This window comes from Crocuta crocuta, unplaced genomic scaffold, assembly GCF_008692635.1.
Source record: "Crocuta crocuta isolate KB4526 unplaced genomic scaffold, BGI_CrCroc_1.0 scaffold233, whole genome shotgun sequence".
Taxonomy (NCBI): Eukaryota; Metazoa; Chordata; class Mammalia; order Carnivora; family Hyaenidae; genus Crocuta; species Crocuta crocuta.
Genome location: NW_027529526.1, coordinates 9,117,589 through 9,143,466, shown reverse-complemented (window position 1 = coordinate 9,143,466; position 25,878 = coordinate 9,117,589). Strand labels below are relative to the sequence as shown.

Sequence of the window (25,878 nt, the reverse complement as noted above, 5' to 3'; positions counted from 1 at the left end):
TTTCTGAAACAGTAGAGGTTTGTGCTTAAAGCCTCCTTGACTCATGACACCTTTTATTTAAAAAAAAAAAACACACTTTATTAAGGTATGATTGACATATGAAAAGCTATAGATATTTCATATATACAACTTGATGAGTTTAGAGACAAGTATACACTTATGAAACCCTCATCACAAATTATGCCATAAACCTATCCATCACTTCCCAAGGTTTCTTCCTTTTGCCTTCTTATTTATTTATTAATGTTATTGTTGCTGTTGTTGTAATAAGAATACTTATAAAATCTCTCCCCTTAGTAAACTTTTAGGTATACAATATTGTTAACTCTAAGCACTAAACTGTACAATAGATGTCATTTTGTATAACTCCCACATCATCTTAATGAGGTTTTTTTCCATACAGCCCAATGGGTGACTGCTACCATGGGTATTCCAAGTGAAACACTGACTGTGCTTCCAGTATGTTTGAAATTCCTTCCGTGGGTGGAGTTTATTTCAACTGTGACAGTTTGAGCTCTAAAAACTACCTTTTTCATGTTTTTCTTTTTTAAAATTTTTAAATTTTTTAAAATTTATTTCTGAGAGAGAGAGACAGCGTGAGAAAGGGAGGATCAGAAAGAGAGGGAGATACAGAATCTGAAACAGGCTCCAGGCTCTGAGCTGTCAGCACAGAGCCCGACACTGGCTCACACCCATGAACTGTGAGATCATAACCTGAGCCGAAGTCAGACACTTAACTGACTGAGCCACCCAGGCACCCCTCATGTTTTTCATATATAGAGAATTTCTTTCTTATATGAATCCTCTGGTGAACAGGAAGAAAAGCACTTTGGCTATAATATTATTTTCATGTTCATTATATCATATGGTTTCTGCCATCTCTTGGGATGGGCTTTAATGAATTCCCAGCAGGCATTAATGCAGATGGGGTAAGTCTACATAAACGGGGCGGGAGAGCCAGACATTACGTTATTCATGTTGCATCCTGAAAATAACCTTGTGGTAGTGCTGCTGGAATTATAGTATATACCCATTTCCAAAAGTTTAATAATACCTTCATACTGCTAAGTAAGTAGAATACAATCCATTTATTTATTTTATTTTATTGACACACTACTTATTTCCCAAAGCAATTTGAAGTAACCACCAGTAAAATCTAAGATATAAAAACATGAAGCCATAAAAATGGGGAGACAATTTGATAAACACAAGCATCCCTAGCAGATAAGGAGAAATGCATGCTTCTCCTAACCACCCATGGTTTGACTCTGAAGTTAAACTATTTGACCTGAAACCAAATGAATCTGTGATCCGTATGGCCCAGGTTCTGAGAAAGATTGCTTTAAAGAATTATTCAGCAGACAAAAATAATAATACAAAAAAGCCTCATTCTTCACTCTCACCTCTCAAAGGACATGGAAGAAGATCAATGCTTAAGCATCCTCACCTCTCCTCTGCCCTTTGACATTTTACTCCCCACCAAAAGCCTCTCTTCCTTTCCCTCCCTCCTCAACTTACTCCTCCAGCTCCATCCAATTACTTATTATACAGATTGTCCAGCCTTTCTTCTTATGGTTAACTCACAGAAGTTTTCAAAAGCCTTAGAGTCTAAGAAGTCAGTGTGTAAATATCCACACGTTGTTATGCTTTATTCTCTCCAGCAAACTTACTGAATGCCTATCATGTACTACGGTCTATGCTAGAGCCCAGAAAGAGAAAAGTGAAGTAGGATGACCTGTGAAACCCTTCTTAGTTAGCACAATGGGATGCGGAATGAGTGAAAGTATCCCCTGCCCCCACACCAGGTCGTGCTCAGGGCCTGGTGCCCTTAGTGTTGACCTGTGAGGTAAATGGCCTGCAACGCACTAAGGATCTGCCTTCTGGTGGAAGTTTTCTCTGCCTCCTGGCTCAAGACCACTTGCAGCAAAGCTCTCCTGAGGTGGATGTCATGCATGGAGCTGTATGTACTCTCAGTTAGACGAGGGTCGGGGCAGACATGCTCATAGAAAGGCAGAAACAAGCCATTGGTGGCAAGTGCCAAGCACGTAACCACAAACACACACAACTCAAAGCTGCCTAAAAACCAGGATGCACAAAGCAATCAGGGAGAAATCCTCTATTCCCCTGATGGAATGTCCTGGAATGTTTCTCACTCTCTCTTTCCAGTGCGTGCAAAATATACAATAATAAAATCAAAGTGTTCTTTCCCTAATCAGTACACAGAATGGATGAACAAGCTCTGGGCAAAACTGTTTTTGTGGGGAACATTCAGTCTCCTGTGGGCTGTTTCAGTTCAGGAGGCACTAGGGAGACAGGAATCCAGGATAGCGTGGGAAGGTTCTAGGGGCCTCTGGAGTGAATTCTGCCGGATTGTAGTGTATGTGAAGAGTGTGAATACTCATCCTTTCTCCCAACCTGAGTGGCTAAACAGAACACAGGTCCTCAAGAAAGCTTGTGGTGCGGCGTGTCCAAATACAGAGACTGCTAGTGAAGTCACTGGCTTCAGGACTTCAAAGGCCTTGAGCTTGGGAACCACGGTAATTTATGCATAGTACAGTTCTCACTTACTAGCTGTGTGACCTTGGGGAAGTTATCTCAAGTCTCTGTTCCTTGGTTACCTCATCTGTGAAATAACTATTTCACATGGTAGTTATAAAAATTAAATTGATTGATATGGAAATAAGATTGCCAGTTAAAATACAAAACATCCAGTTATATTTGAACTTCAAATAAACAACAAATAATTTTTTAGTATAAGTGTGTTCCAAAACTGCATGGACATAGCTGTATTTTCATTTGCTAAGTCTGCAGCTCCAGATGGAAAGCACATAGAAGAGCACCTGGTACTTAGCAAATGCTCATTAAGTGTCAGATGCCATATTCTGTTATTGTTACCTTTAGGGATGAATCAATTACTTTGGTTTTGAGGAGATTGTTGTTGTTAGTTTTGAGTCTAATCAACCATTTGGAGTTAAATTAGGAGGGCCTCGCCCTTCTGGTCATGGAGCCATAGAGCATCTTCCCTCGGCATCTAACCACAAAAGCCCAAGTGGTCTTGTAATCAGTGATTCCCAGAGAAGCCCACCTCCAAGACCACCTTCACTTGGCTCCACTCTCTCTCTTGCCATCTGCCTCTGAGACCAAGGATAGATGCCCTTTGCAGGTTATAGACATGAGAAGCAAAGGAACAAATGTGGGTCGAGGGGAGTGACACTTTCTTGGACCTACTAAGTGTGAGGCCCCATCCCAGACACTTGTGGTATGTTTCCTCACTTCATCCTCCTAACAATTCTGCCACCGAAACTCAGGATATCCATCTACAAATTGGGGATGGTAATGCCCTCTGACTCCATAGACTTATAAAGAGGAAAATGAAGGCCCTGAGCATGGAGTAGATGATAGATACATTTCTTTTCTCTCCCCCTTTTCCCACTTTACCAGTGAAAACAATGGACTTGTCCAGAGCTGTGCATCTGGCAAATAGTGGAAAGGACTAAATATTAGGGCTGTTGGCCTTCTCACTCCACCTTGCTACTCTTCCAGTTGTTTCTCCTGGTCTTTGGTCTCACCTCCCCTGGTTCCTGGTTTGTGCACGACACTCTGACACTCCTCTGTTATTCTTCCAAGCTGCCCCCACCCTCACAAACCCTTTCCTTCAGGAGGCCCTCCAGCCAGCACAAGTTTGACCACGTAGCTGGAGGAAAGATGGAAGAGGCACCCCCTTACCTTTCCACAGGCCCGGTCTCACCAGGGGTCCCTTTCCCTTCCCTGAAATCAGCCAAGCATGGGGGACCAGGCCATTTCCCCGCAAGCTCACCCTATAATAAGCCAGCAGGTCACATTTTGTTCTCCTTAAATAAACCTTATAGAAACATTTAAATGTTTATTTCACTCATAAATTCCCAGGAATGCGCGACAGTTTCCTAACTGCCTGGGTGCAGGGATAAATATAGGCCAGTGTAATAGACGGGAATATTATCTTCCCTTCCCCAACATCACATGACTAGGCCTGCGCTAGGAAGCTGTAAGCAACAGCCCCAGTCCCAGCCCTGGTGGGAGTGGGGAGTTCAGCTCCTGCACTTCGGCCCTGGCAGATAACCTGGGAGAAAAGGACCCAACTGGAAGCAAACTGAGGGTAATGAAGTTGGGGAGCCCTAGCCGAATCCCATCTGAATGACCGTGAGCCCTTAACTCTTCTGAGTTTCATATTCTTAGACATTATGTGGGCTAATAATCCCCATTTTCCAGGTTTGTTTGAAGGATTAGACAAGATAAAGCAATATTAATAGTGATGATGTTGGGTCTTGTGGTGCCTGTATCCTCAGGTCCCTTTCTCATTGTATGGAGGGCAAACAGGGACTGTCTCTGTAGAGAGGGGCCCTGGCCACAAGAAGAGCTGGTGCTCTTGTGATAGGATAAAAAGACTCTGGGGACTTGGGAGAAAATTATTATTCTAGCAGCAAGTCCTAAGAGTATGGGAGAGAGCAGAAATGCCTCTGCTGAAGTCTGCTGGATATTGGGCTCCTCCCTGCCAAGAACTGAGGACCAGTTCCTAGCTCCCCTAACGGTCCCCAGTGCCCACCCTGTGAATCCCACTGTGTACCCAGGGCCTGCTTGCCTCTGGTGGATACTTCTTTCTACCACTGTCCACTCTATTCCTAGAAGCCAAGGATCAGCAACCACTAGATTATCCTGCCTTCTTCATCACTTTTTTCACTCTCATGCCAAAAAACATCAGGACTGTGGAAGTACATGCAATGTCTATTAGTCTTACTCAGTGGAGAGTGTATCTATCACCCAGCTACAATTCATTCATCATCATCTTCTATCTTCTCTTCCTCCCTTCTTTTCTTCCTGTTGTTCCCTCATTTCTTTCTCCCATCAATCTAGGCATATTATCATCCAGCCAGCCAATTATCCATCCAATCTTTCACCCACAAGCATCCATCCATTCATCCATCCATCCATCATCCATCCATCCATCCACCTAACCATCCACCTATCCATCCATCCATCCACCTGCTCATTCACCTGCTCATCTGTCCATCCATCAATCCCACCTTGAGTTCCTACCACTTATTTATTAGAGCCTATGCTGAGAGTTGGAGATACACATATAGATACACATATAGGAGATACACACATAGATACTGTCCTAAGTAACTTACATGCAGTCTAACAGAAATTAGAGAAACAAAAAATGGTAAGCTACTTCTTTTCTTGCTATAGGAACTAAAGCAAAATAATTTTAATATCCACTTCTGACTTCCTATAACAATCAACACTTCCAAAACACTGCCCACTTTTTCTTAGGCACACATTTCCCAAAGGGTCTCCAGGGAGGTATAGAAAGAAGCTCAGTCTGCTGGCCAGTGAAAACAGGACCTGAACAGAAAAGGGAGTAAAATGAAGAGAAAAGCTGGCAATCTACCTTACTTGGTAAAGGATGTTGTTAAGCTCTAGATATTCCCAGGGACAGCATAGACCAAGGACCCCCCAATTCCTGACCAGAGAAGCTTATAAGGGAATACAAAGCAAATCAGATCAGAAAGAAACTGTCATTCAGTTGTAATTCCACTGGGAGGTGAACTCTCCAAGAGTGGGGCCTTGGTTATTTAGTGCTCAGTAAACATTTGTTGAATGAATTCAATAAACATTTACAGTTAACTCTTGAACAACGTGGGTTGGAACTAGACTGGTGGATTTTTTTGTAGTATGGTACTGTAAAAGTATTCTCTCTTCCTTATGATTTTCTTAATGACACTTCCTTTTCTCTAGCTAACTTTATTGTAAGAATACAGTATATAACATACAAAATATGTTTTAATGACTATGTTATCAGGAAGGCTTCCAGTCCACAGTAGTCTATCAGTAGTTAAGTTTTTGGCGAGTCAAAAGTTATACATGTATTTTCAAGTGTGCATGGGGGTTGGTGCCCCTAACTCCTGCATTGTTCAAGGGTCAACTATATTGAGTAAATTCAACATGATTCCATATTTATTGGGTATCTATCATATGCAAGAGAATAGTTACCCTTTCCTGTGTGCTCAAACTCTGTTGCAGTAAAATGGGGTATTTTCTGGACTAGAAAGAAGAAAATAATAATTCTAGCCCTGTTTACAGCTTAAAGCCATGAAGCAGTAGAATCCAGGTCTTGCTGCTTCCTTGTTATATCCTTTGGACAATTGGCTTAACTTCCCAAGCCTTAGTTTCCTAATCTATAAACTAGGCATAGTCATCGCTAACTTATAAAGCATTATGAAGGCTATCTGAGATAATGAATGTAAGAGTTTAACCCAGAACAGAGCCCCATGTTTAGTTTCTTTTCCTGCATTTGGATATAATACCTAACTGCTCAGAACTTTCAGTTCCCTGAGGATGATGATCACCGTCCTCACAGTGGTGTTAGGACATCAATTGCAGTAATAATATGTAAAAACTTTTCGAAAACTGTTTTGTGCTGCATTAGGGATTGAGCACCTATTATGAGCTGAGAACCTTGCTTGGCACTTTATATAGATTATTCTGGTAATTAAAGTCAAGCTACCTGTATTGGCTCTAGGCTTAATGACTTTATTACTTTTTTCTGCTTAAAGTCTTTATCTCTAAATGGAAATAACAATAGTACCTACCCCACAGAGGTGTTTTGAAAATTAAATGAGATAAAGTATACAACAAACCTAGAACAGTGCCTGGAACATAGTAAAGGTTCCTTAAAGGTTTGCTGTTGTTAGCAGCTACTACTGTAAGGCTTGGCTTACAGATGAGGCAACTGAGGCAAAATGAGTAACTCACCCAGTGTTCCACTCAGAGATGTGAAGCCCAGATCTTTTCACATTGCCACACTACTTATACCTTGTGTCCCAATGAAATAGAAGCATTTCCTGTTCCTTCTAGAACTCCCTGGCTGCTTGGTGATGCCTGCATGGTACTTCTCTGAAAGGACGGCTGAACAGACTCCACTCTGGGCCAGCCCACTGAAAAGCCAGGATGGGTCTCTCACTATGCTGACACAAACAGGAAGTCCAGATTTGTCATGGCAGCAGCCACCATGATCTCCACTTTTGAGACAAAAGGGGATGCCCAGCAGCTTCATGGTCAGAGGTCTCAGGAGCTCCACAAGCAAATCCCATGCTGTGAGGGCCACACACAAAGGGCTGATTTTCCAGAGCACATTCCAACCTAATTTCCAGTTAATAAAAAAATTGGAAGTGGAAGCAGGGATGTCACTGGTTAGTTGAGTGCTGAGGTGATCTTAAGTCAACAAGATGCTGCCATATAACAGAGTTAAGCATCAGTTTGTCTAGAGGATCAGAAAGTGCAGTACAAAGTAGGCACATAGGGAGGTGCAGAGAGAGAGACACTTGTGTGTGGCCTGAGCCAGGAATTGCATGGTGGTCTATATTTCTAAGAGTCAGCGTGCATCAAGATGGGCTGTTTTATTATCTGATGTCTGAAAAAGAATGAAAAAGGCATAGGCAGCACAGTGTCTCAGCAGGATGTCTGACATGGAGCTGTATTTCCTGGTCCCATGGGCTCAGGCATCTGAGAAGATGGCAAGCAGAAGTATGACCAAATACCACAAGCTGTGGTGCATTGGAGTGTGCATGGCAGCATATTTGCAGGGGCCCAGGTTGGTCATCCCAGACAAGGGCTTTGGAAGCGCATGACAGTGTTCCCTTGGCCTAGGCACTAAGAGTTCTCATAGAGGGCCCCAGAGGCAAAGGTATCAGTACTTAGTACAGGAGAGAGACTAAGAGCATGCACTCTTGAGCCCGGCTGCCTGGGTTCAAATCCCGGTCTACATATGAGCTATATGAGCTATATGATCTTGAAGGAAAATACTTAACTTCTGTATGCCTCAGTTTCCTCAGCAGTGAAATGAGGATGATGATATCTACCTTATAAGGTTGACTGAAAGGTAAATAATTTAATACAGTAAAATACAGCACCTGGCATATTATTAAGTGGTTTTGTGGATAATGGAGATGGGGGTGGGAGTTAGTCAGGGAGTGGTGGGAGGAGGGATACTGGAACAGATGATGTGAAAGATGTGAGGTCTTATGAGCTTATGAGCTCACGTTGACCTGTGCCTGGGGGATTCCAGAAACCCTTGGAAGAGAATGGGGGGTGTCCAGGTGGAAACTAGAGCCAGCGAAAACTGAGCTGTTAAAGCTAACATGAGCCTCTTTGCACCCTCAGGTTTGCAAGGCACTTCTAGAAGCCATGCTGTTCTAATGAGTGAGCCTTTTAATATGGCTGCTGGTCACAGGCCAGGAAATAGTTAATGTCCTGGTCTTGCTGCCTCTGGGGACTGGGGCCAGGTCTGGTGCTCCATGATTAGGGGGAGACAGGTTGGTATGTGCCCAGAGGAGGGGTCTGGGGAGGCTCTGAGAGCAAAGCCTAGAGAAATAGAGGAAAGGGAATTCTGGGAAGATCCAGAAACTGCCTTCCTGCATCTGTAGGTTTTCATGCCACTATAGGCAGGTGTGGAGGACAGGACTGAGGGGTAGTCCCAGGGAGGCAGATTCCAGCTTGACCAGCAAGCAAAGCTGGCCAACCACAGTAGACCTCCTTGTGAGGTAGGGAGCCCCCCCGCCCCCCATGGAACTACTCCTGCCAACTCCCAAGACCCACCCTTAGAAGACTGGTTCAATAGGCCTAGGTTGGCAGGGGAATCTGCGTTTAACAAGCTTCCAGGTAACTGGGGATTCATACTATGCAGAACTTTGCCTTCCTGGGAGGGTCTTAGATAAGATCTGGTATCACTTCTAGCTCTTAGCTCTGATTATCTGTCATTCTGTGGTCCCGTAAATTCCCAGGCTTGTGTCCTGACAGCTTTTATTCCTGCCAGAACCTCTTGGCTACAAGCTCATTCCTTTGAGCCCCTCTCTGTTCAAGGGCTAACACAGAAAACATACTCAGGACACAACCTCATAGAGTGCATTGTCTAACTATTTCTTTGTGGGGTTTGATTACAATTTCTGATTAGGGACTTCAAGGTGTGTGTGTGTGTGTGTGTGTGTGTGTGTGTGTGTGTGTGTGTGTGTTTGAAAACGTGTGGTGTGTGCAGAAAGAAAAACAGGATCTAGGCCTACAGCTTTTGCGTTTTTGTGTGAGAAGGCCTCAGCTAGTGCTCATGTCAGCGATGGGAAATGGGGGCTGGGGCTTGAGGAACCAGAAGTAGGGCTGGACCCGGGGGAACTGTAAACTCAGAAGGATGCTCTGGTTCTTTGCCTGCTTCACAGAGTGGGAATTCACACGGTACTGTGAATTTCAGCCAAATCCTCCTGGCCAACCCTGCTTTCCTGGCTGCCCAGCTTCCGCTGCTCCCAAGGACTTGGGCTCTAGCCCCTGGAGGCTCTAGCCCTGCTCACAAGGCCTGACCCTCCCTTGAGGCTGTGGCTGCCTGAGAAGCCAAATGTAGGTTGTCTGATGGGTGCAAAGAGGGAGGTGCTCTGCGTTGATGATATCCATGGGCCTCTGGGGAATCAGGGAGGCCCAGTGCCTGTCAGTAAAGGCAGAGAATAAAACAATACTGAATCTGATGTAAGCCTTCAGTCTGAGGTCTAATCTGCCCCAGCCACATGGTCCCGCAGGCCAAAGAACGTACTCAAGGCTGGGATGACCAGAGTTTAGGAGGCCGCCACTAACACTTGCCCTGGGGAAGAGATGAGGAACCAGAGGCACAGGAAAGTTAACAGATTCACACAAGTCTTTTGACTGTGATGTGGAGGAGCCCAGCTTGGTCTGACTTCACAGTTCATATTTTTGAACTGTGTGCAATGATCCTCCCTTAGAGGATTTGGGGATCCTGGCTCCAGCTCACCTGAAGTCCTCATGGGTCCTTCTCCTCATGGGCTCCAGCAATGAAGAGACTATTGGCACAACAGCCCCTTTATTATCTTGACTTCCCACAAACACAGAGATAGAAACATGGCATTTGAAAGACCTTCAGAGACCATGGGGGCCCACCACCTCCTGTTACAGAAGTCTGATTCTGGTTCAAGGTCACAAGGAGAGTGAGCTTGTGGAGACCTAGAATCTGGAGCTCCTGCTATTCAGGTAGGCCTCTCTGACCCTCAACTGTGTGGTTAGCTCATGGATCCATCCTCCTGCTTAGCTGCACCTAGAAACTCACACTCACCTCCAACCTAGTGAAGCTGCACCTAAGTGTGGTTTGAAGTCATGATGGTCAGAAGGGCCAGTGGACTTTTGTGCTGTCCTGTTACATGTCTCCTGAGGAGAAGGCTTACAGACTCAAGGCTCTTTTATTTAGAGAGGTGAGACAATGAACTAAAGATAAACTAAACTCATTGTGAAAGGGTCTCTTCGCTAATGGTGGAGTTGCAACTTTGACGATCTTTTATTTTCATTTTTTAAGGAACACTGATATTCTTGGGGAGTGTGGCATGACAGCTGTTTGGAGGAGCTGGCTGGGATTCGGGAGCCAGATTGCATCAGAATCTGTCTTAAGCACACGATCAGGAATATATAGTATAGTAGAAAGGGTCAGAAATGACATTGGCAGGAAGGAGCCCAGGGCTAGGGAGAAGGGACACTAAGGGGACAAAACTCAGGAGAGTCATGGCTGAGGAGAGAGAACAGTCACTGTGATTCCAGATGTGGATGTTTTGCTTTATGCTGTCATTTCCTTCTTTAATCTTCAGACTTAAACTGGATTAACAAATTTTTTTGTTGGCTAAACCTTATAGCCCACTATTACCAGTGTTTTAAAGGAATTTTCCATGCTTGGTTAGGAGCAGCTGTTGGAAAGGTGCAGCAGCAGAGCACACAGTTTGGGGAAGACCAGACATCACCCATAGAGGAGCAGAAGAGCAATCTGGAGCCATGGAAAGCAACTGACCAGCAATACTTGCCAAGCCCATGACATTCCTGGGAGGGAGGTTCAATAAAACCCTGAGCCAGCTGCCTGTGGTCAAATGCATGGGGGCTTGGCTCACTGCCATTTAGAATTTCAAGGGCTCCCCAAGTCTGCCAAGTTCTGCAACATCTCAATCCCATGAGTTTGGGATAGGGAGATACAAGAAGCCATTCTTTTCTAAGTATTTATTATCTGAGTTCCCACAGTTTTGATGTGCAAAAAAACAAATGTCATCCTGACATGAAAATGGTCACGGAGCCTGCCCGCTCACCAAATTAATTCTCACTCATCCATTCTTCCCTCACTTAACAAGTGTCTGTCCCTTCTGGCTGAGGTCAGCTCAGACAACCATCAGATATAATGGGGGTGGTACCAGGGCACACCATGTGCAAAGTTCATGAAATCAAAGAAACCATGTTGGAAAACGTCACATGCAAGGTCTTGGACCAGCAAAGAGCAGATGGAACTGGAGCAGTTAACAAAGAAAAAAATCATGATAAGGCAAGGTAGGTTCTTTATGAGAAAATGATTTGCATATTGAAGAATTGATAGAGGACCTTGGGAAAATGAAGGAAGCCCTTAAATTTTAAACAGTCTCTTAACAGAGGTGCTGTAAAGTAAAATGTGAAGGATTTGGTTCATCCTGTTGGTATAAAGAAAAAATACACCAAGGCTAAAATTGACACAATTAATTCTTTGTTCCTTCTGTTTTATACTTCTTTTTAACATTTATTCATTTTTGAGAAACAGAGAGAGAGAAAGAGAGAGAGAGAGAGAAAGAGAAAGCATGAGTGGGGAGGGGCAGAGAGAGAGGGAGACACAGAATCTGAAGCAGGCTCCAGGCTCTGATCTCTGAGCTGTCAGCCAGAGCCTGACACAGGGCTCGATCTCATGAATCACGAGATCACGATCTGAGCCAAAGTTGGATGCTCAACCGACTGAGCTACCCAGGTGCCCAAATTCTTTGTTCTTTCTAAAAAAGTAGCATATAATCTGTATTTTGTTATAAGTATAGGTAAAAATAATTTATTTTCATAATTTTATTTGTATAAAGCAATCTCAATGAGACCCTTTATTTTTTTATTTTATTTTTTTTACAAATAGTTTATTGTCAAATTAGTTTCCATATAACACCCAGTGCTCATCCCCACAAGTGTCCTCCTCAGTGAGACCCTTTAATTTATTTTCATCATTTCTCTTTCTTACAATACAATTTTACTGAAAATCATTTTCACTATTTACTATGAAATTTTGATCTTCATTTTAAGTGGACTCATTTAGGTGGTCTTTTTCTGGTGACCACACCCCTGACATGATGAGGCCCCCTTTGCTGATGGTTCTCCTCCAAGTCTTTCCCCATTTTAGGAAAGTATCTACAGGGTTAGGGTGGTTGGACCTCTCAGGAGACCTGGGTCAGACACAGCCTAGGAAGTTTATCTCTCAGGATGTATGGCAGCCTCAGCCAATTCAACAAACTCTGGATATTTATTCCTTAGTGTGGCAGCCACACACCTTCCCCAGGTGCCCACTGCAGCCTGCACAAGCTGTCAGCAGACCCTCTGGCCAGGCCAGGCAATGTTGGCCCCAGCCCAGGGCACTTGGGTTGGCCCCGGCCAGGCTAGCTGCAGGCAAGGAAGGGGCACTTACTTGGCCGGCGGGGCTCTGGGCTGCCTGCGGCTCTCCAGGGGGCTCCTCGTCCTCGGGAATGTGGGGCATGGCAGCCTCCTGGCAGGAGTGGCCCTGTGTGCCCGGAACCTCCGCGGCGTCAGCCCCAAAGATGCTCCAAGAGGCCTGGGCTCCGCAGGCTGAGGAGACGCCAAAAGGACAAGTCAAATCCACTCCCATCCCTGACCCAAGTTGGGTTCCATTTCTAGGAGCCAAGAGCCGCAGAAAAAGCCTGGTTGGGTTTGCATCAACACCGAAAGTTGGACTAGGCCAGGAGAAGGCATTTGGAATTGCATTTCCTCCTGTTCATTTGCTCTATTTACAAAGCTAGAGATGACCTTAGAGATTTTGCATCTAATTTGATCCTTGCAGTAAACACAGCTATCCCAGAAAGGAAAATAGTGCTTCAAACTCCACAAAACTATAGCCAATGAGGACGCTCCACTGGGACTAGACCTGTACTTATGTACCATTTATTGAACATCTACTAAGTGCCAGGCACTATCCTAGGGGCATTTCCAACATCACCTAATTTAATCCTCATGAGGACCTCTGATGCAGGCATTAATATTCACATTTTATAGAAGAGAGAACAGCTTCACGGAGTGGCAACCATTTGCCAAAATCACACAAAGAACCAAGCATTTGAAACCAGATCTTCCTGATTTTGAGTCCAGGACTCTTTTTACTATACCACACAGCCTTCCTTGTCTGGGTTGAGGAAGAGGAGGATGTTCTCTTTCTTTCTGCTACATGGCTGACTTCATGTACTGCAACAGCTTTTCTGACCCTCAATATGGAGCTTCCTCACTTGAGGACAGCCCTCACCAAGCCTGCAATTCTGGGGGCTCAGCCAGGGTGCATCTTTGTGCAGTGCCCATTCTGAGCAACCTTTAATTACTTCTCCACAAGCCAGACTTATCCCATCTCATGGTCTAGCAGCTTTGAGACCCACCTAGGATTTGCCCAGTCAGCATAATCTCATTTATCTCACCACAGTGATTGGCTTAGGATAGAAAATAGATCTGGTATAAGCTAATGAGCACACTGCAGTGTTCTGGGACCCAGGTGCTTGAACTTGCTCTAGGTGGTAGAGTGTGCAGATGTAAGACCTGGTGCTATTGATGCCATTTTGTTTATATTTGGAAATGCAGACTGAGGATAAAACTGACACTCAGGAGGGGGTAGAGCTAAGACTCTTGCATAAAAAATAAGCTGGATCCCTGATCAAAGTTCACTTGAAGACTGAACTCTTTCTGGACTAGCCAGCTACACAATTAAATTTCTTAGTATTTTAGTCAATTTGGCTTGAGTTTACTTATAACCATGAATTTGTAACCACTTGTCTTAACTTATAACTACTAACTACTGGTACTTATAACTACTAATTATTCTTTTGTGTTTCTCACCAATCAAAAGGCCTAGGATCATACATTATTTCTCCAATAGACTGGAGCCAATGGGCCTGGCTCCTCTGCTTTCTCTTAGAAAAGGCCCGTAATGTCAGGTCTCAATCTGGAGAGGAAGGATAGCAAGGTAGAAAGAACAAAAGCCTTGGAACCTGATACCTGGATTTGAGTCCCCACTCTGCCACTCACTGGCTGTGTGGCCTAGAACGTTGGCTTCACTTTTTTTTTTTTAATTTTTAAAGAAAAAGAGAGAGTACAAAAGGGGGAGAGGAGCAGAGGGAGAGAGAGAGAATTTTTTTTTTTTTTTCAAAATTTATTTTGAGGGGGGACAGTAAGAGAGAATTCCAAGCAGGCTCTGTGCTGCCAGTGCAGAGCCCGATATGGGGCTCAAACTCACAAAACTGTGAGATCATGACCTGAAACCAAGACTCGGGCACTTAACTGACTGAGCCACCCAGCTGCCCTGAAAGAGAGAGAGAAAGAGAAAGAGAATATATTAAGCAGTCTCCACACTCAGCATGGAGCCAGACACAGGTCTCAGTCCCATAACCCTGAGATCAGGACGTGAGCCAAAATCAAGAGTAAGACATTCAAATGACTGAGCCACCCAGATGTCCCTATGTTGGGGCTTTACTTCTGAGCCTCACTTTCCTTTTCAGGGGAGTAGAGATAAGAATGCCTTCCATGCCAGAATGTTCTAAGTCTGAAATGAGATAGAGCACCCAGCATGGAGTAGGTACTCACAGAAGCCATGTGCATAGAAGTCTGCAGCCCGGGAAGCTCAACCAGAGTCCAAAGGCCCCCTCTTCGCTTCTCCCCCCACTAAACTCCTCCAGGTCTCCTTCCCCTAATGGGGAGGGAGAAGCCTTCAGGGAACTGCAGAACCAGCAACCAGCCTGGTTCAATAACTTCAGAGGTCCCCTGAAGTTGCTGCTCTTCTGGTGCACAGACAAAAACCACCAGATCCAGACCCTGCCTTCAGCCACAGCTCAGGGGCTACTGGAACACACAAAGGAGAAACAAAGGACATTGTCATTTACTGAGTACCTACTATGTCCTTGGCCCAAGGTGCTGACTTGCAGAAGGCTGCAGGAGGAAGTCAGAAAGCCCCACCACCTCCCATGATACTAGATATTCATTGGCTCCCACAGGAAAGGCTCTTCTAAGGGCCTGAAGCCAGAGGGCTGTGGGCAGGTTCAGATCTGACCTCAGCCTCAATTCTGACAGATGCTCCCCACCCCAACACACACGCCTTTGATTGAGCTCCCCAGGAAAGGCAAGGAGTCTGATTCATCATGGATAAGTAGAAGATTCATCAAAAAATGTTTGCTGATTTTTATTTAAAGAACTAGAGAACTTTAGCCACAGTGTTGCTCAATGTGACTACCATCTTGACTTTTGCCAGTCTCTGTGGTGGAAAGGTAGCCCCATTCAGCTCTGAAACAGTTGGGGTGACCTCTGCTGGTCAACTCAAGAAATCTCATCTCTAGTAGGAGATTCATTAACCTGAATCATTCGTTCATTCACCACACTGACTTTACGCATACTCTACCAGCCCCTGTGCTAGGTGCTGGTGACTTCAAGATGATGAAGATGTGGTCTTGGCCCTCAAGAAGCACAGTGGTGGGAGGCAGTAGGAAAACAGTGTAACTGTTACGACTTTGAAAGTGAGAAGTGGTAGGATCCCAGAAAAGGATCCCTAAACTATGGGAATTGGGACAGGTGAGATAGTTTTAGCCTAGATTTCATGACTCAGTGTTTGAATTCAGTCATGAATACTGAAATGGTGAGTGGAATTTCTCTGAACAGAATAGCTGGAGGGAAAGGTGAGACAGGAAGGAGAAGCCCTACTGGACAGATTAAACCTGGCTCTTGGGAATGAAAGCTACAGGACCAGGGCATGCTGTGTCTCCCATCCCAAATAGCCACTGTATGGATGAAATGAGCATCGTATTTACCCAAAGGTCTGCTCCATGATTAACTTCTATCACTTTTACTTAGACTTCAACAGCAGTGACATCAGTGGTGCTAGGCAAAAGTATATGGTAACAGGGGTTGACAGTAGCAAAGGAGTATTCACAAACCCAATTCTACCAAGGAAGTTGGCTGCACTTCCCAAGAACTCCCATAAGTGATATATGATGTATGTGTAGGTCCAGCCTGTCTTAATAGTAATGTGGTTCTCAAACCATGTCAGGTGACAGTTCTACTTTCCTCTATGCCTTAGTCTACACAAAGTGTATTGCACTCTATAACTAAGAAGAATTCAGACAAATTGGGGCATGTTCAGAAAATGGGAAGTAGTATGCAGGAAACAAGAATTTGTCTTTAAAGAACTAAAGACCTTTAGCCTGGAGAAGAGACAGTGCAGGGAAAAATAAAATCGCTTCTCAGATATTTGAATATCATTCCTGTAGTTCTTTTGTCCCCAAAGGATAAACGCATGACCAATGAATGAAATAAAGGTCAAATCAAGGCAAGGGAAACCTTTCTAGTGGTTGGAACTATCTGAGATGAAACAGGCTACTCTTTAAGGTAATGAACTCCCCATTCCTGGGAGAGCTCCAGCAAAGCCTGGGCCAATGGTCACGGGATTCCGGATCCCACTTCAAGGGCCATTTTCATCTCTAGGAGTCCCTAAAATCCTGGAATCTTCCTGGTCACAACAAACCACAAATGTAATAGTCCTATCTCATAGGATTTCGGAATCATGGTACCCCAAAGTCACATAAAAAAAAAATCTCATTTTCTGACCCTCCACTTTCTTTCCTCCATCTTCCTCCTCCTCAAGAAAGACCTTAAGTCAGTCCCTGGATCAGACAACAAAGAAAAACAGAAACAAATTAAGTCAGACAAGCACTAAGAGATGTCAGCTGCAGCAGGACAAAGCAGAGTGGAGGCTGGCTGTGGTCCCACACTTGACAAGACAGAACCCCGAGGTCCTCAGGGGGAGCCCCAGCAGCCCCGCCTGCTGAGGCCATTCCCACGCTGCTCCTGCCCTGTTCGCTTTCTCTCCCATCCGTTATTATAAACTTGCTGCTTAAAATAGCAAGGTAAAAGCAGAGTCCCTCCCCCAGGGTGACATCTGGGTTCTGCTGGAGCTTGTGGGCACACAGACTTTACATCCATCACAGCAAAGTTAAGGATATAATCTGCAGGATATGGTGATCTAGAGCACCAACCCATAAAAGGAAAAAATATTTAGTTATGTTTGGTCTCTGAGCTGTTCCTTCTTTAACTGATTTTCAGGGCCCTTCTTACTACCTCTTTATCCTAGTAAAGTAAAATGTTAGATATATCATTGTCAGGAGCCAGTCAGCTCTTTGGATTCTACTCATTCTGTCCCCAGCCAGTGCTTAAGTATATAGCTTGGCCCATTTTACAGGAAGGAAAACTGAGGTGCAAAGAAGGGAAACAACTTAACTGGATCCAGTAACCTTTGTACCTGGTACCAATTTTTAAGCCTCTGCTGGGATAACTATCCAATCATTTGTGGAATTGAAAAGGTCAGAAGTTTCTAATCCATATTTAAATATTTTATCTGCCCCTGGCCATGCTCATGAAAGAAAGCAAACTAGTATACATTCCTTCATTCTCTCATTCATTAGATATTTCTAGTTTGCCTACTGAGTTGAGTACCATGCTGGGTGCATTTCAAGTGCTATCTATTTTAAAGCCTGTGAGATGGGTTTTATTATTTCCACTTTACATATTAACGAACAAAGGATCAGAGGGGTTTGGTAATTTGCTCAGGATCCTGCAGCTAATAAGCATCAGGCTGAGGATTAACACAAGCTAGTCTGACCCCAAGGCCCATCATCTCTCCCCTCCTCTCCTCCACCTCCTTAGCTGGGAGTTCCGCGGAACTGCAGCAGAACCCAGCATAGGAAGCTGCCCCTCAGAAAACTGGAGCGTGCATTCCCAGCAAGGACACCAGTGGTGGTGGGGTGGGGCAAAGCAAGCAGCAGCATATCAGACCAGGGGTCTTATGAGGGCAAAAAGGTGGGCCCACAGTTTGAGGTTGCAGGACCCTCACTATAGGGTGACAAATCCACCCATTCCCCCATCCGTCAATCAGGCCATCCATTCACCCACACTCCTTCTGACTTCCATTCATACAACTGTCCATTAGTTTGTCCTTTGAACCTTTCACTCCAGGAAGTCTCACCCTTGTTGGATTAACTGCACAGTCTCTGCCCCTGGAAAAGCCACTGTAGGACCCCATGGGCTATAGGGAGAGGGCAGGAGAGGACTTCTCTGACAGAGTGGCCATATAAACATAGGCATGCCCATTCACAGCTGGCAGAATACCTCCATCCTATACCCCTCAGCCAGAGAGAGAGGCTCTGGCTTCCTTTGGGAGCTGCCCATGTTAGTGCACGCATCCTCAGGAGTCATGATTTAGCAAAAGCCTTTACAGAAACCACAGAAGTTCTGCTACTATTAACATTATGAGTAGTCCCAATTTACAAATGAGGAAAACAGGACCCCCAAGACTTACCCAAAGTCAGGAAACCCATGAAAAGCAGTGCCAGAAGTCAGCCACAGGTCTGTCTGACTCCCTAGTCCCCAGCTCGGCAAACCTGCCAGCTCATGGGTAGTGTTCTTGGCAAGCAGTGGCCTCTCACACTGGCCACATGGATGCCTCTCTCAAAGCTTTATGACCAGCCCAGAAGAAACCAAACCCCTCTCTGAACCACAGTGTCCCAGGAGCACAAATCTACAAGCTGAGTGGCTCTCACATTTTCTCTATTAATCTTTGGGTGTCCAGGGAAGAGTCAGAGGCCCTTCTGGGAAAAAACGGGTTAACCCAGACTCCACTGACCTTTCTGGAGTGACTCAGAATTCTCAGAAGGGAGGTTTTTTTTGTTCTTCCAGCTTTGAATTTTTGCTTTCATTTTAGCAACACAAAGAATTTGAAAGAGATTAGGTTGCTATTAATACCACTGGTCTATCTCTAGATGAAGAATTTGATGAAGGGAATTGTTTGGGGTGACTGCACACGCATGTCTCTCAGTCCCTCTGCAAATTCAGAGGATGACAGGGAGGGCCACTGGAGATCAGCCAGTCCTGCCTCCTGCTCCCATCTTACAGGCCCAGACCAGGGCAAGGACTTAATCAAAGCCATACTTGTGGATGAGGGATAGTCAGAGGAGATCCACAAACCCCTATTCCCCAGATCCTGCTACAGACATCAGCTTTCTGCCTCTAGTTTTGAAGGGCTTGCTTTTGGTAAATGATAAGGAAATGCGTCCTTGTTGTGGTCACTCTCATGGGAGAGAAAGGGTGCTCCCTGGTACCTGTTCTCACCTGAGGACAGTCCTGGATACACTTGGAAAATCTGGGGCACCAGAGATCAGCTTAAAGTGCTGAGAGGCACTTCTGTGGCTCCCTGGGCCTGGCCAACTGCAGAGCTAGGTCTTGGATCCCACAGGCAAGCCTGAGCAAGGCTCACTTCAGGAGAAAACCATCCTGCTTCCTAACCTTGGGATGATGCACGAAAGCTTTGGAACCTGGCAGATTGGATTCTAATTCCCTTCTGCCTCTTCCTTGCTGGATTAGTCTCCCCTAGCCTCTGTTTCTTCCATCTGTAAAATGGAGATCATTTTAGGGTTTTTGTAAAGATTAAATTAGGAAATACATGCAAAATACTGTCACATAGTATGTACTAGTGGGTTCCTTTCCCACTCTCTGAATAGAGCAGCTGAATTCTCTGAGCCATGGCATCATCAAAATCCAACCAGGCCCAGATAGTCTGCTGTTCATCCTGGATAGCTTGAGTTCCAGTTTTGTCTCCTGTGGGTAAAGGAGACATATTCCTGGTCTGGCCTGGCTAGGGTTTCTCTGTACAAACAAGTAGATAAAAGATCGTCCAACATAAATGGAATTAAACCCATCAGGGGCTATGCACTCTGACATTTACACTTGCTGACATTCACTCTGCTGTTGGGCAGCCGGTTGCTTCAGACAGTGGGGTTAGAGAGAGGGTACAGTACTGTGACCATCCCAGGTCTATACCATGGTCAGTTGCAGGTCTATGCTATAGTCAGTCCCAGGTCTACATTGTAGTCAGCCATTGATCTGTGGTGTGGTTACCCCAAATCTGTTTTGTGGTCATCCCAGGTCTGTCCTGTGGTCAGTCCCAGGGGAGCAAGGGTGGAGAATAGAAGGGCAGAAGGAAGAAGCAACAGCAAGGGGAAGATGAGGGACTGGAAGGGACTTCCCAATGACTTGCCCTCAACACAATTCCCCTGGTCCAGAGGCTGTGACCATATGGGCTGTAGCCTAGTGGTGCTTTGGGAGGGCTGGTCCTGAGCACTTCCCAACACCCCCTGGGGTCTACACTCTCTGGTCATGCTCTCCAGACTTGATGATCTCTTACAGGTTCTATTGTCTTGGGGTGCCTTCTTCCCCTGATTTAGAACCTATTCCAGCCCTGGGAGTGAGCCAGCTTTTTCTCAGACCAGTGCCAGGGCCACATCTAGAAGAAGAGGCTGGCCCAGTCCCAATAAAAAGAGAGCAAGAGTCAGCACCCACCATGTTCAGCCAGGGGCTGCAGTAGGGGACACACAAGATAGCTACAAATAGTAACTAATCCCTCACATCCCCTCACAGCTCCTTTATCCCCATTGCCCTTCCCTTCATCCAACCATGGAGGCCATTAGGCACCCATTGCCTTAAGGAGTGGTGTAGCAGCAAGGGGTAGAGAAAATGGAGTTTGTCTCTGCCTTATTGTGCGGAAGGGCTAGCAACTGGGGAAACAAGAGGGCTCAGGGTACAGAAAAAAGATTTGGGAAAAGCATCCTAAATGAGGATAAGTCACCCCCTCCCACACACACACACCCAGGACTAGTAAAAGATTATGGGACAAGGGAGAGACAGGAGAGGCCAAGTAGAAGCGATGAGAATATAAACTGGTGAGTCACTAGAAAAGAGCCTGTGCCCTGCTTCCTTGGAGAGGTCTGGGGGGAAAGTCCTGAACTCTAAGAGCAGAAAGGTCTTACACCCCATTTCTCAGACAGAACCCTGGGGAAAAGACCCCAAAGAGAGGAAACAGCTGTCTGGAATGGCTTAATTGACAAGACCTTCAGATATCCTCAGAAGACATTTCTCATCCCAGGGATGCACAGGTGAGGTCAGGGGGAATATTCCATAATCATTTCTGTGCAGCCAGCAGCAAAAAGTTGCCAGACTTGAAGGTCCCTTGAGAAGGCTGATTCAGAGGTCACCTACTAACCAAGGACTTTCAGAAAGCAAGCTAGACATCTTGTCAAATGGTCCAGGGCAAATGATGTCAGGCACCAGGGCACCCTCCTCACTCTAACTCCCTGGCCCTCGGGAAGCTCCTTGGACCTTGATTGCCACTTTGAAGGAAGAAGGTTAGAGAAACCCTGAAAAGCCTGGGATCCAAGTTCTAGGTCCCCTGAAAAATGGTCATGCTAGGCCCAGACCTCCCTCCACACCACCCTGTCCCTCAGCCATGACAGGAAGCAAGCCAAAACATTTCCCCAGGTTTCCTTTCCAGCTTGTTCACTTCAGCAATTCTTTTTTTAAAAATAAGTCCACTTGAAAAAATTTTCTCTTCTTGGAAATATGTGCAATTGCTCAATCAGAGGCAGTTCAAAGGCAATGGGAACAGCAGAGAAGTATCTGAGCCTCCCATTTAGCTCCTAACAGAAATAAATATTGCCCTATTCTCTTTGTTCCGGGCCGCCCAGCAGCCTCTTCCCTGAGACACTTACTCCAGGGTGACATGAATCATCATCCTGGGGTCAATGACCAATTGGTTTTCCCTGGGTCCATGTGGCTGGCCAGGTCATTGAGGGGCCATCGGGAAGAATGGAGGACTAAGAGCCTTCTCCTAGGTCCTGGGCCCGGCTCTGCCCTCCCAGATGTGTGACCTTGGGGAGTCTTTCAGGCTGTCTGACAAGGAGGTAGATTTATAGTTCTTCCAACTTGTACTTCCTTGGAGTTTCTCCAGTAGTATGCTAATTGTCAAGAATGTTGTGAGCTGGTTGTTAAACACAGACATTAAAATTTGAATTACAGCTTTGTGCAGTGGTAGTATCATAGCCAATGAGGTTTATCCAAGGTGTGATAATTGCTAATAAAGAATTAAGTTACATTTAAAACAAAAGAAATCAACACCCACAGTAATCACATCCTAATTATTTTACTACATTTTATTGTTATCTATACTCTTGAGATGATTTCATTCTAATGTGGAGGAAACACTATAAAATGATGTGCTACTTGGCAAAGGAAACAATCAGTAAAACTAACAGGCAACTGACGGAATGGAAAGNTGGGGGAGGAGAAGGGGAAAAATAGTTAGGGAGAGGGAGGGAGGCAAACCACGAGAGACTCTTGAATGCTGAGAACAAACTGAGGGCTGAAGGGGATGGGGGAGAGGGGAAGGGGGGAGATGGGCATGGAGGAGAGACTTGTTGGGATGAGCACTGGGCGTCATACGGAAACCAACTTGACAATATAACTATTTAAGAAAAAATAAAAGCAGCATGAACAGACAACCAACAGCAGGAAGGAAGCAGCCACATTTGAAAAGTAGATACAAGCTCTCAGCTTGGCACAGAACCTGAGGCCAGTCAGCCTAGGCATGTTTTCCTAGACACCTTCCTAGTCATCTGAGCTCAGCCCCAATTGACAGCCCAGCCCACAGCTGGCGGGCATGAAAAAGACAAACCTCTGATGTTGGCTCCCTGGAAAAGACAGGAGACCAAGTGCCTTTTCAGAACATTTCTATCCAAGATGATTATAATGCATACAGTTTGACACTTTAGACATAATTATTTTTGTTCATAATATATTGATTGAGGAGAAAAAATAGATGGTATATTCTACTTTCATTTTTAAATTATATACATTTACGTGAAATAGAAGTAGATAGATTATAGCCATCCTTAAGGGAGGGAAGTACAGAAGGTTAAAGACTCAAATGTTAAAAGTGGTTCTTTTCAAATGGAATTATGAATAAAATTAATTGAACACTTTAAAAATATTTATATATGTATTTTTTCCCACAGTGAGCATGACTTACTTGCATCATAAATGATGGAGTTGCTAAAGGAAGAAAGAATCTTTTTGCTGTCCTGAAAAATTACTTAGAAAGGACAGTTTATGCCTAATGATCATGGACTACTTAGGCATTATTGGTCCTCATTATAGCATGTGCTAGTTGAGGCTCTGGGCCTGCCTGTGGACTTTCCTGTCTAGAATTCCCTGGTTAACTCTTGTTCATCATTTGATACTCAGTTCATATGTCACTTCTACCAGAAAACCTGCCCTGACTTTGTCTGGGCTCCGACAGTCCTGTGTTCTCCCTTGCCTTATGGATCTTTGCTTTGTCTTGTAATCATTTGTTTACTGTACCAGTTCTCAGCTTTTTTGCTACCCATTCCCCAACAAATTTCTATTAACTAATAGTGCATAAATGTCCAGTATGTTAGAAGCATCCTCCATTGTCCTCCAATGAACTCTAGTGAGGCCCACCTATTATGCACACTGTCCCCCTCCAACCCCACTCCTCCCCGTTCTTAGCCACACTTTAATAAGAATCATGTCCTAAACAGTGGGCTCCTTGATGACAGAACCAGTGTATAATTTATCTCTCAGGATTTCTTGAATAGATGAAGAAATGAATGAATAAGTGAGAGAGTAGGTGAAAATGTGTCACAGACTCTATGAAACAGGGAAGTGAAGAGTTCAAGCCCTGATTTTTGACGAAGACCTAGAAAGCCAAGTGACCCCTCCATGGCTGACTTCACTTGTGGCCTATCATGGCTTGAAGTTCCTCCTATGAGAAGTGGGGAAGACAAGGCCCCATTTTCCTTTTACTTAAATGACATGAGCACATGTCATCTGGGCTGCTGCATATGCAGGTGGATGGCCTCACCTGCCCTGTCTGTACTGAGCTTGCCCAGGTTAAGAGCTGAGTTTTTCTCTCAATGATGTAAATGGGTTTCCTGTCTTCTCTAACACATAGGTGTGCAGATTTACCACATAACATTCTACCAACTGAAACCTCACAAAGAGCACGGCCTCCTCCTCTGCCACTTACATGTCTCTGTTTGATCACCCATGAATATTTTGCAAAGTGACTTATCAATGGGACTTCCAGCTTTAACTTAAATCCAGCAGGGAGCCACAGAGTAGCCCACTGGCCCTTCCAGTTCCGCTTTGAAACCTAGCTAAAGTCCATTTGTAGCAATATGGATGGACCTTGAGGGTGTTATGCTTAGCGAAAGAAGTCAGGCAGAGAAGGACAAATATCATATGTTTGCACGTATAGGAGGATTAGGAGGAACTTAACTGAGGACCATGGGGGAGAACAAGGGGGGATATGGTGGGGGAAAGGGAGAGAGGCAAACCATGAGAGACTCTTGAATGCTGAGAAACAAACAGGACTGATGGATGTGGGGGGGAGGGGGGATGGGCATGGAGGAGGGCACTTGTGGGGATGAGCACTGGGTGTTATATGGAAACCAATTTGACAATAAACTATTTGTAAAAAGAAAAAGAAAAAGAAAAGAAAGAAAGAAAAAGAAAACTAGCCAAAGCATTCTCCAAATGGCCAGCGGTGACACATGCTCAAACGTGCCATCACCCTAGTGTCTGCTGCAGTGCACTCCTGGAACCACCTCCCCCACCTCCACCAAAAGAGTTGAGTCATGAGGGTTTGCAGAGCAGCCATAGCCTCTGAAGCCAAACCTGGCTCAACTTCTGCTCTGACTAGGGGACAGACTCTGATATTGGGGGTCCTGGAATCTAGCATCTGGAATCTTCCATTCCTGTGAGGCAGGCCTTTGGAAACCATGGTCTCTGATTTCAGGAAGTAGGCCAGAGGAATTGAGCCAGTTTGATGGGCTTTGATGCGACCTTGGCAACAGCTAGTCCTGCCCACACTGCACACGTGGACTCTCTCAGAAGCCAAAAGTGGGGCCACGTCTCAGCTAACCTTGTCCTTGGATCTTCTGGTTTCTGTGTCTGAAGACATTCATTCCTCAGGATGGGGATAAATGGATAAAGACAAGTTGCATTTTGTCCAAGACATGAGATGTGTCAAGGATCACCCAGGAGCAACCTGTCTGAAAAGCCAGCATCAGAAAACAGTATCACCTTGGGAACTTTGTTCCAAATAATAATAAAAAAAAAAACTTCTTTCTTGACTGAGCAACACCCCTAACCCCAACCTAAATAGATGGCTGGCTGGCTGGCTGGCAGGCAGGCAGGCTGNTCCCCCCCCCCCCGCCCCCACTTGCCACCTTTGTTTTGGAAAGTGACCAAAGAGGTCTAAATGTAGGAACTGGTTTGGGAAAGTCCAAAGGAAAAGGTGGCCTTCACAGTGCCTGCCTAAACCATTCATTCACTCAACAAATGTTTAGTGGACAACTCCTTACTATGCTAGGCCCTGGGCTCTGAGGGGTGTCCTTCAGACAGCCTTCCCAGGAAGCCTTCCCTGACCTCTCCAGGATACTGCGTGCTCTCTGGTATGTGATAGCACTGTGCAGTTACCCCCATCTGCCACACAATGGTCTCTGTTTCCTGTACATTAATTGTATCTGCCAAGCCTGACAGCATGGAACGTTCTTTTGTGTCCCAAAGCTGTGGGAACATAGCATGGGTCCAGAGCAATTGCTCAATGCCTGGTAGATCCATCCTTTAAAGCAAATACTGCAAACCATGAGAGACTCTTGAATACTGAGAACAAACTGAGGGCTGATGGGGGTGGGGGAGAGGGGAAGGGGGATGATGGGCACGGAGGAGGGCACCTGTTGGGATGAGCACTGGGTGTTATATAGAATCTAACTTGACAATAAGCTATGAAAGAAAAAAAAATAGATTAAAAAAATGAAAGCAAATACTCTAAGAATCAAACCTCACTTTTCATATGGCATATTA

At 45.1% G+C, this 25,878-nt stretch overlaps 1 protein-coding gene and 1 non-coding gene across 4 annotated transcripts in view; one reads left to right on the top strand and one right to left on the bottom strand.

The window, feature by feature from the left end:
• IRAG1 (inositol 1,4,5-triphosphate receptor associated 1) overlaps positions 1-18,479 on the bottom strand; it is an 80,199-nt gene extending 61,720 nt beyond the window's left edge. For 2 of the 3 annotated variants that reach the window (XM_077761200.1, XM_077761202.1), the window contains exon 1: positions 12,533-12,730. In XM_077761200.1, the coding sequence (XP_077617326.1) occupies positions 12,533-12,730 (198 nt within the window). Of the gene's footprint in view, positions 1-12,532; positions 12,731-18,460 lie in introns of those variants that run through there. The other variant, XM_077761201.1, reaches the window with a different exon arrangement.
• A 3,527-nt stretch (positions 18,480-22,006) lies between these two features.
• On the top strand, positions 22,007-22,149 carry LOC144229192 (U4 spliceosomal RNA). Its single transcript, XR_013334380.1, has one exon. It is a non-coding gene; the product is annotated as a U4 spliceosomal RNA (small nuclear RNA).
• The last annotated feature ends 3,729 nt before the right edge of the window (positions 22,150-25,878 follow it).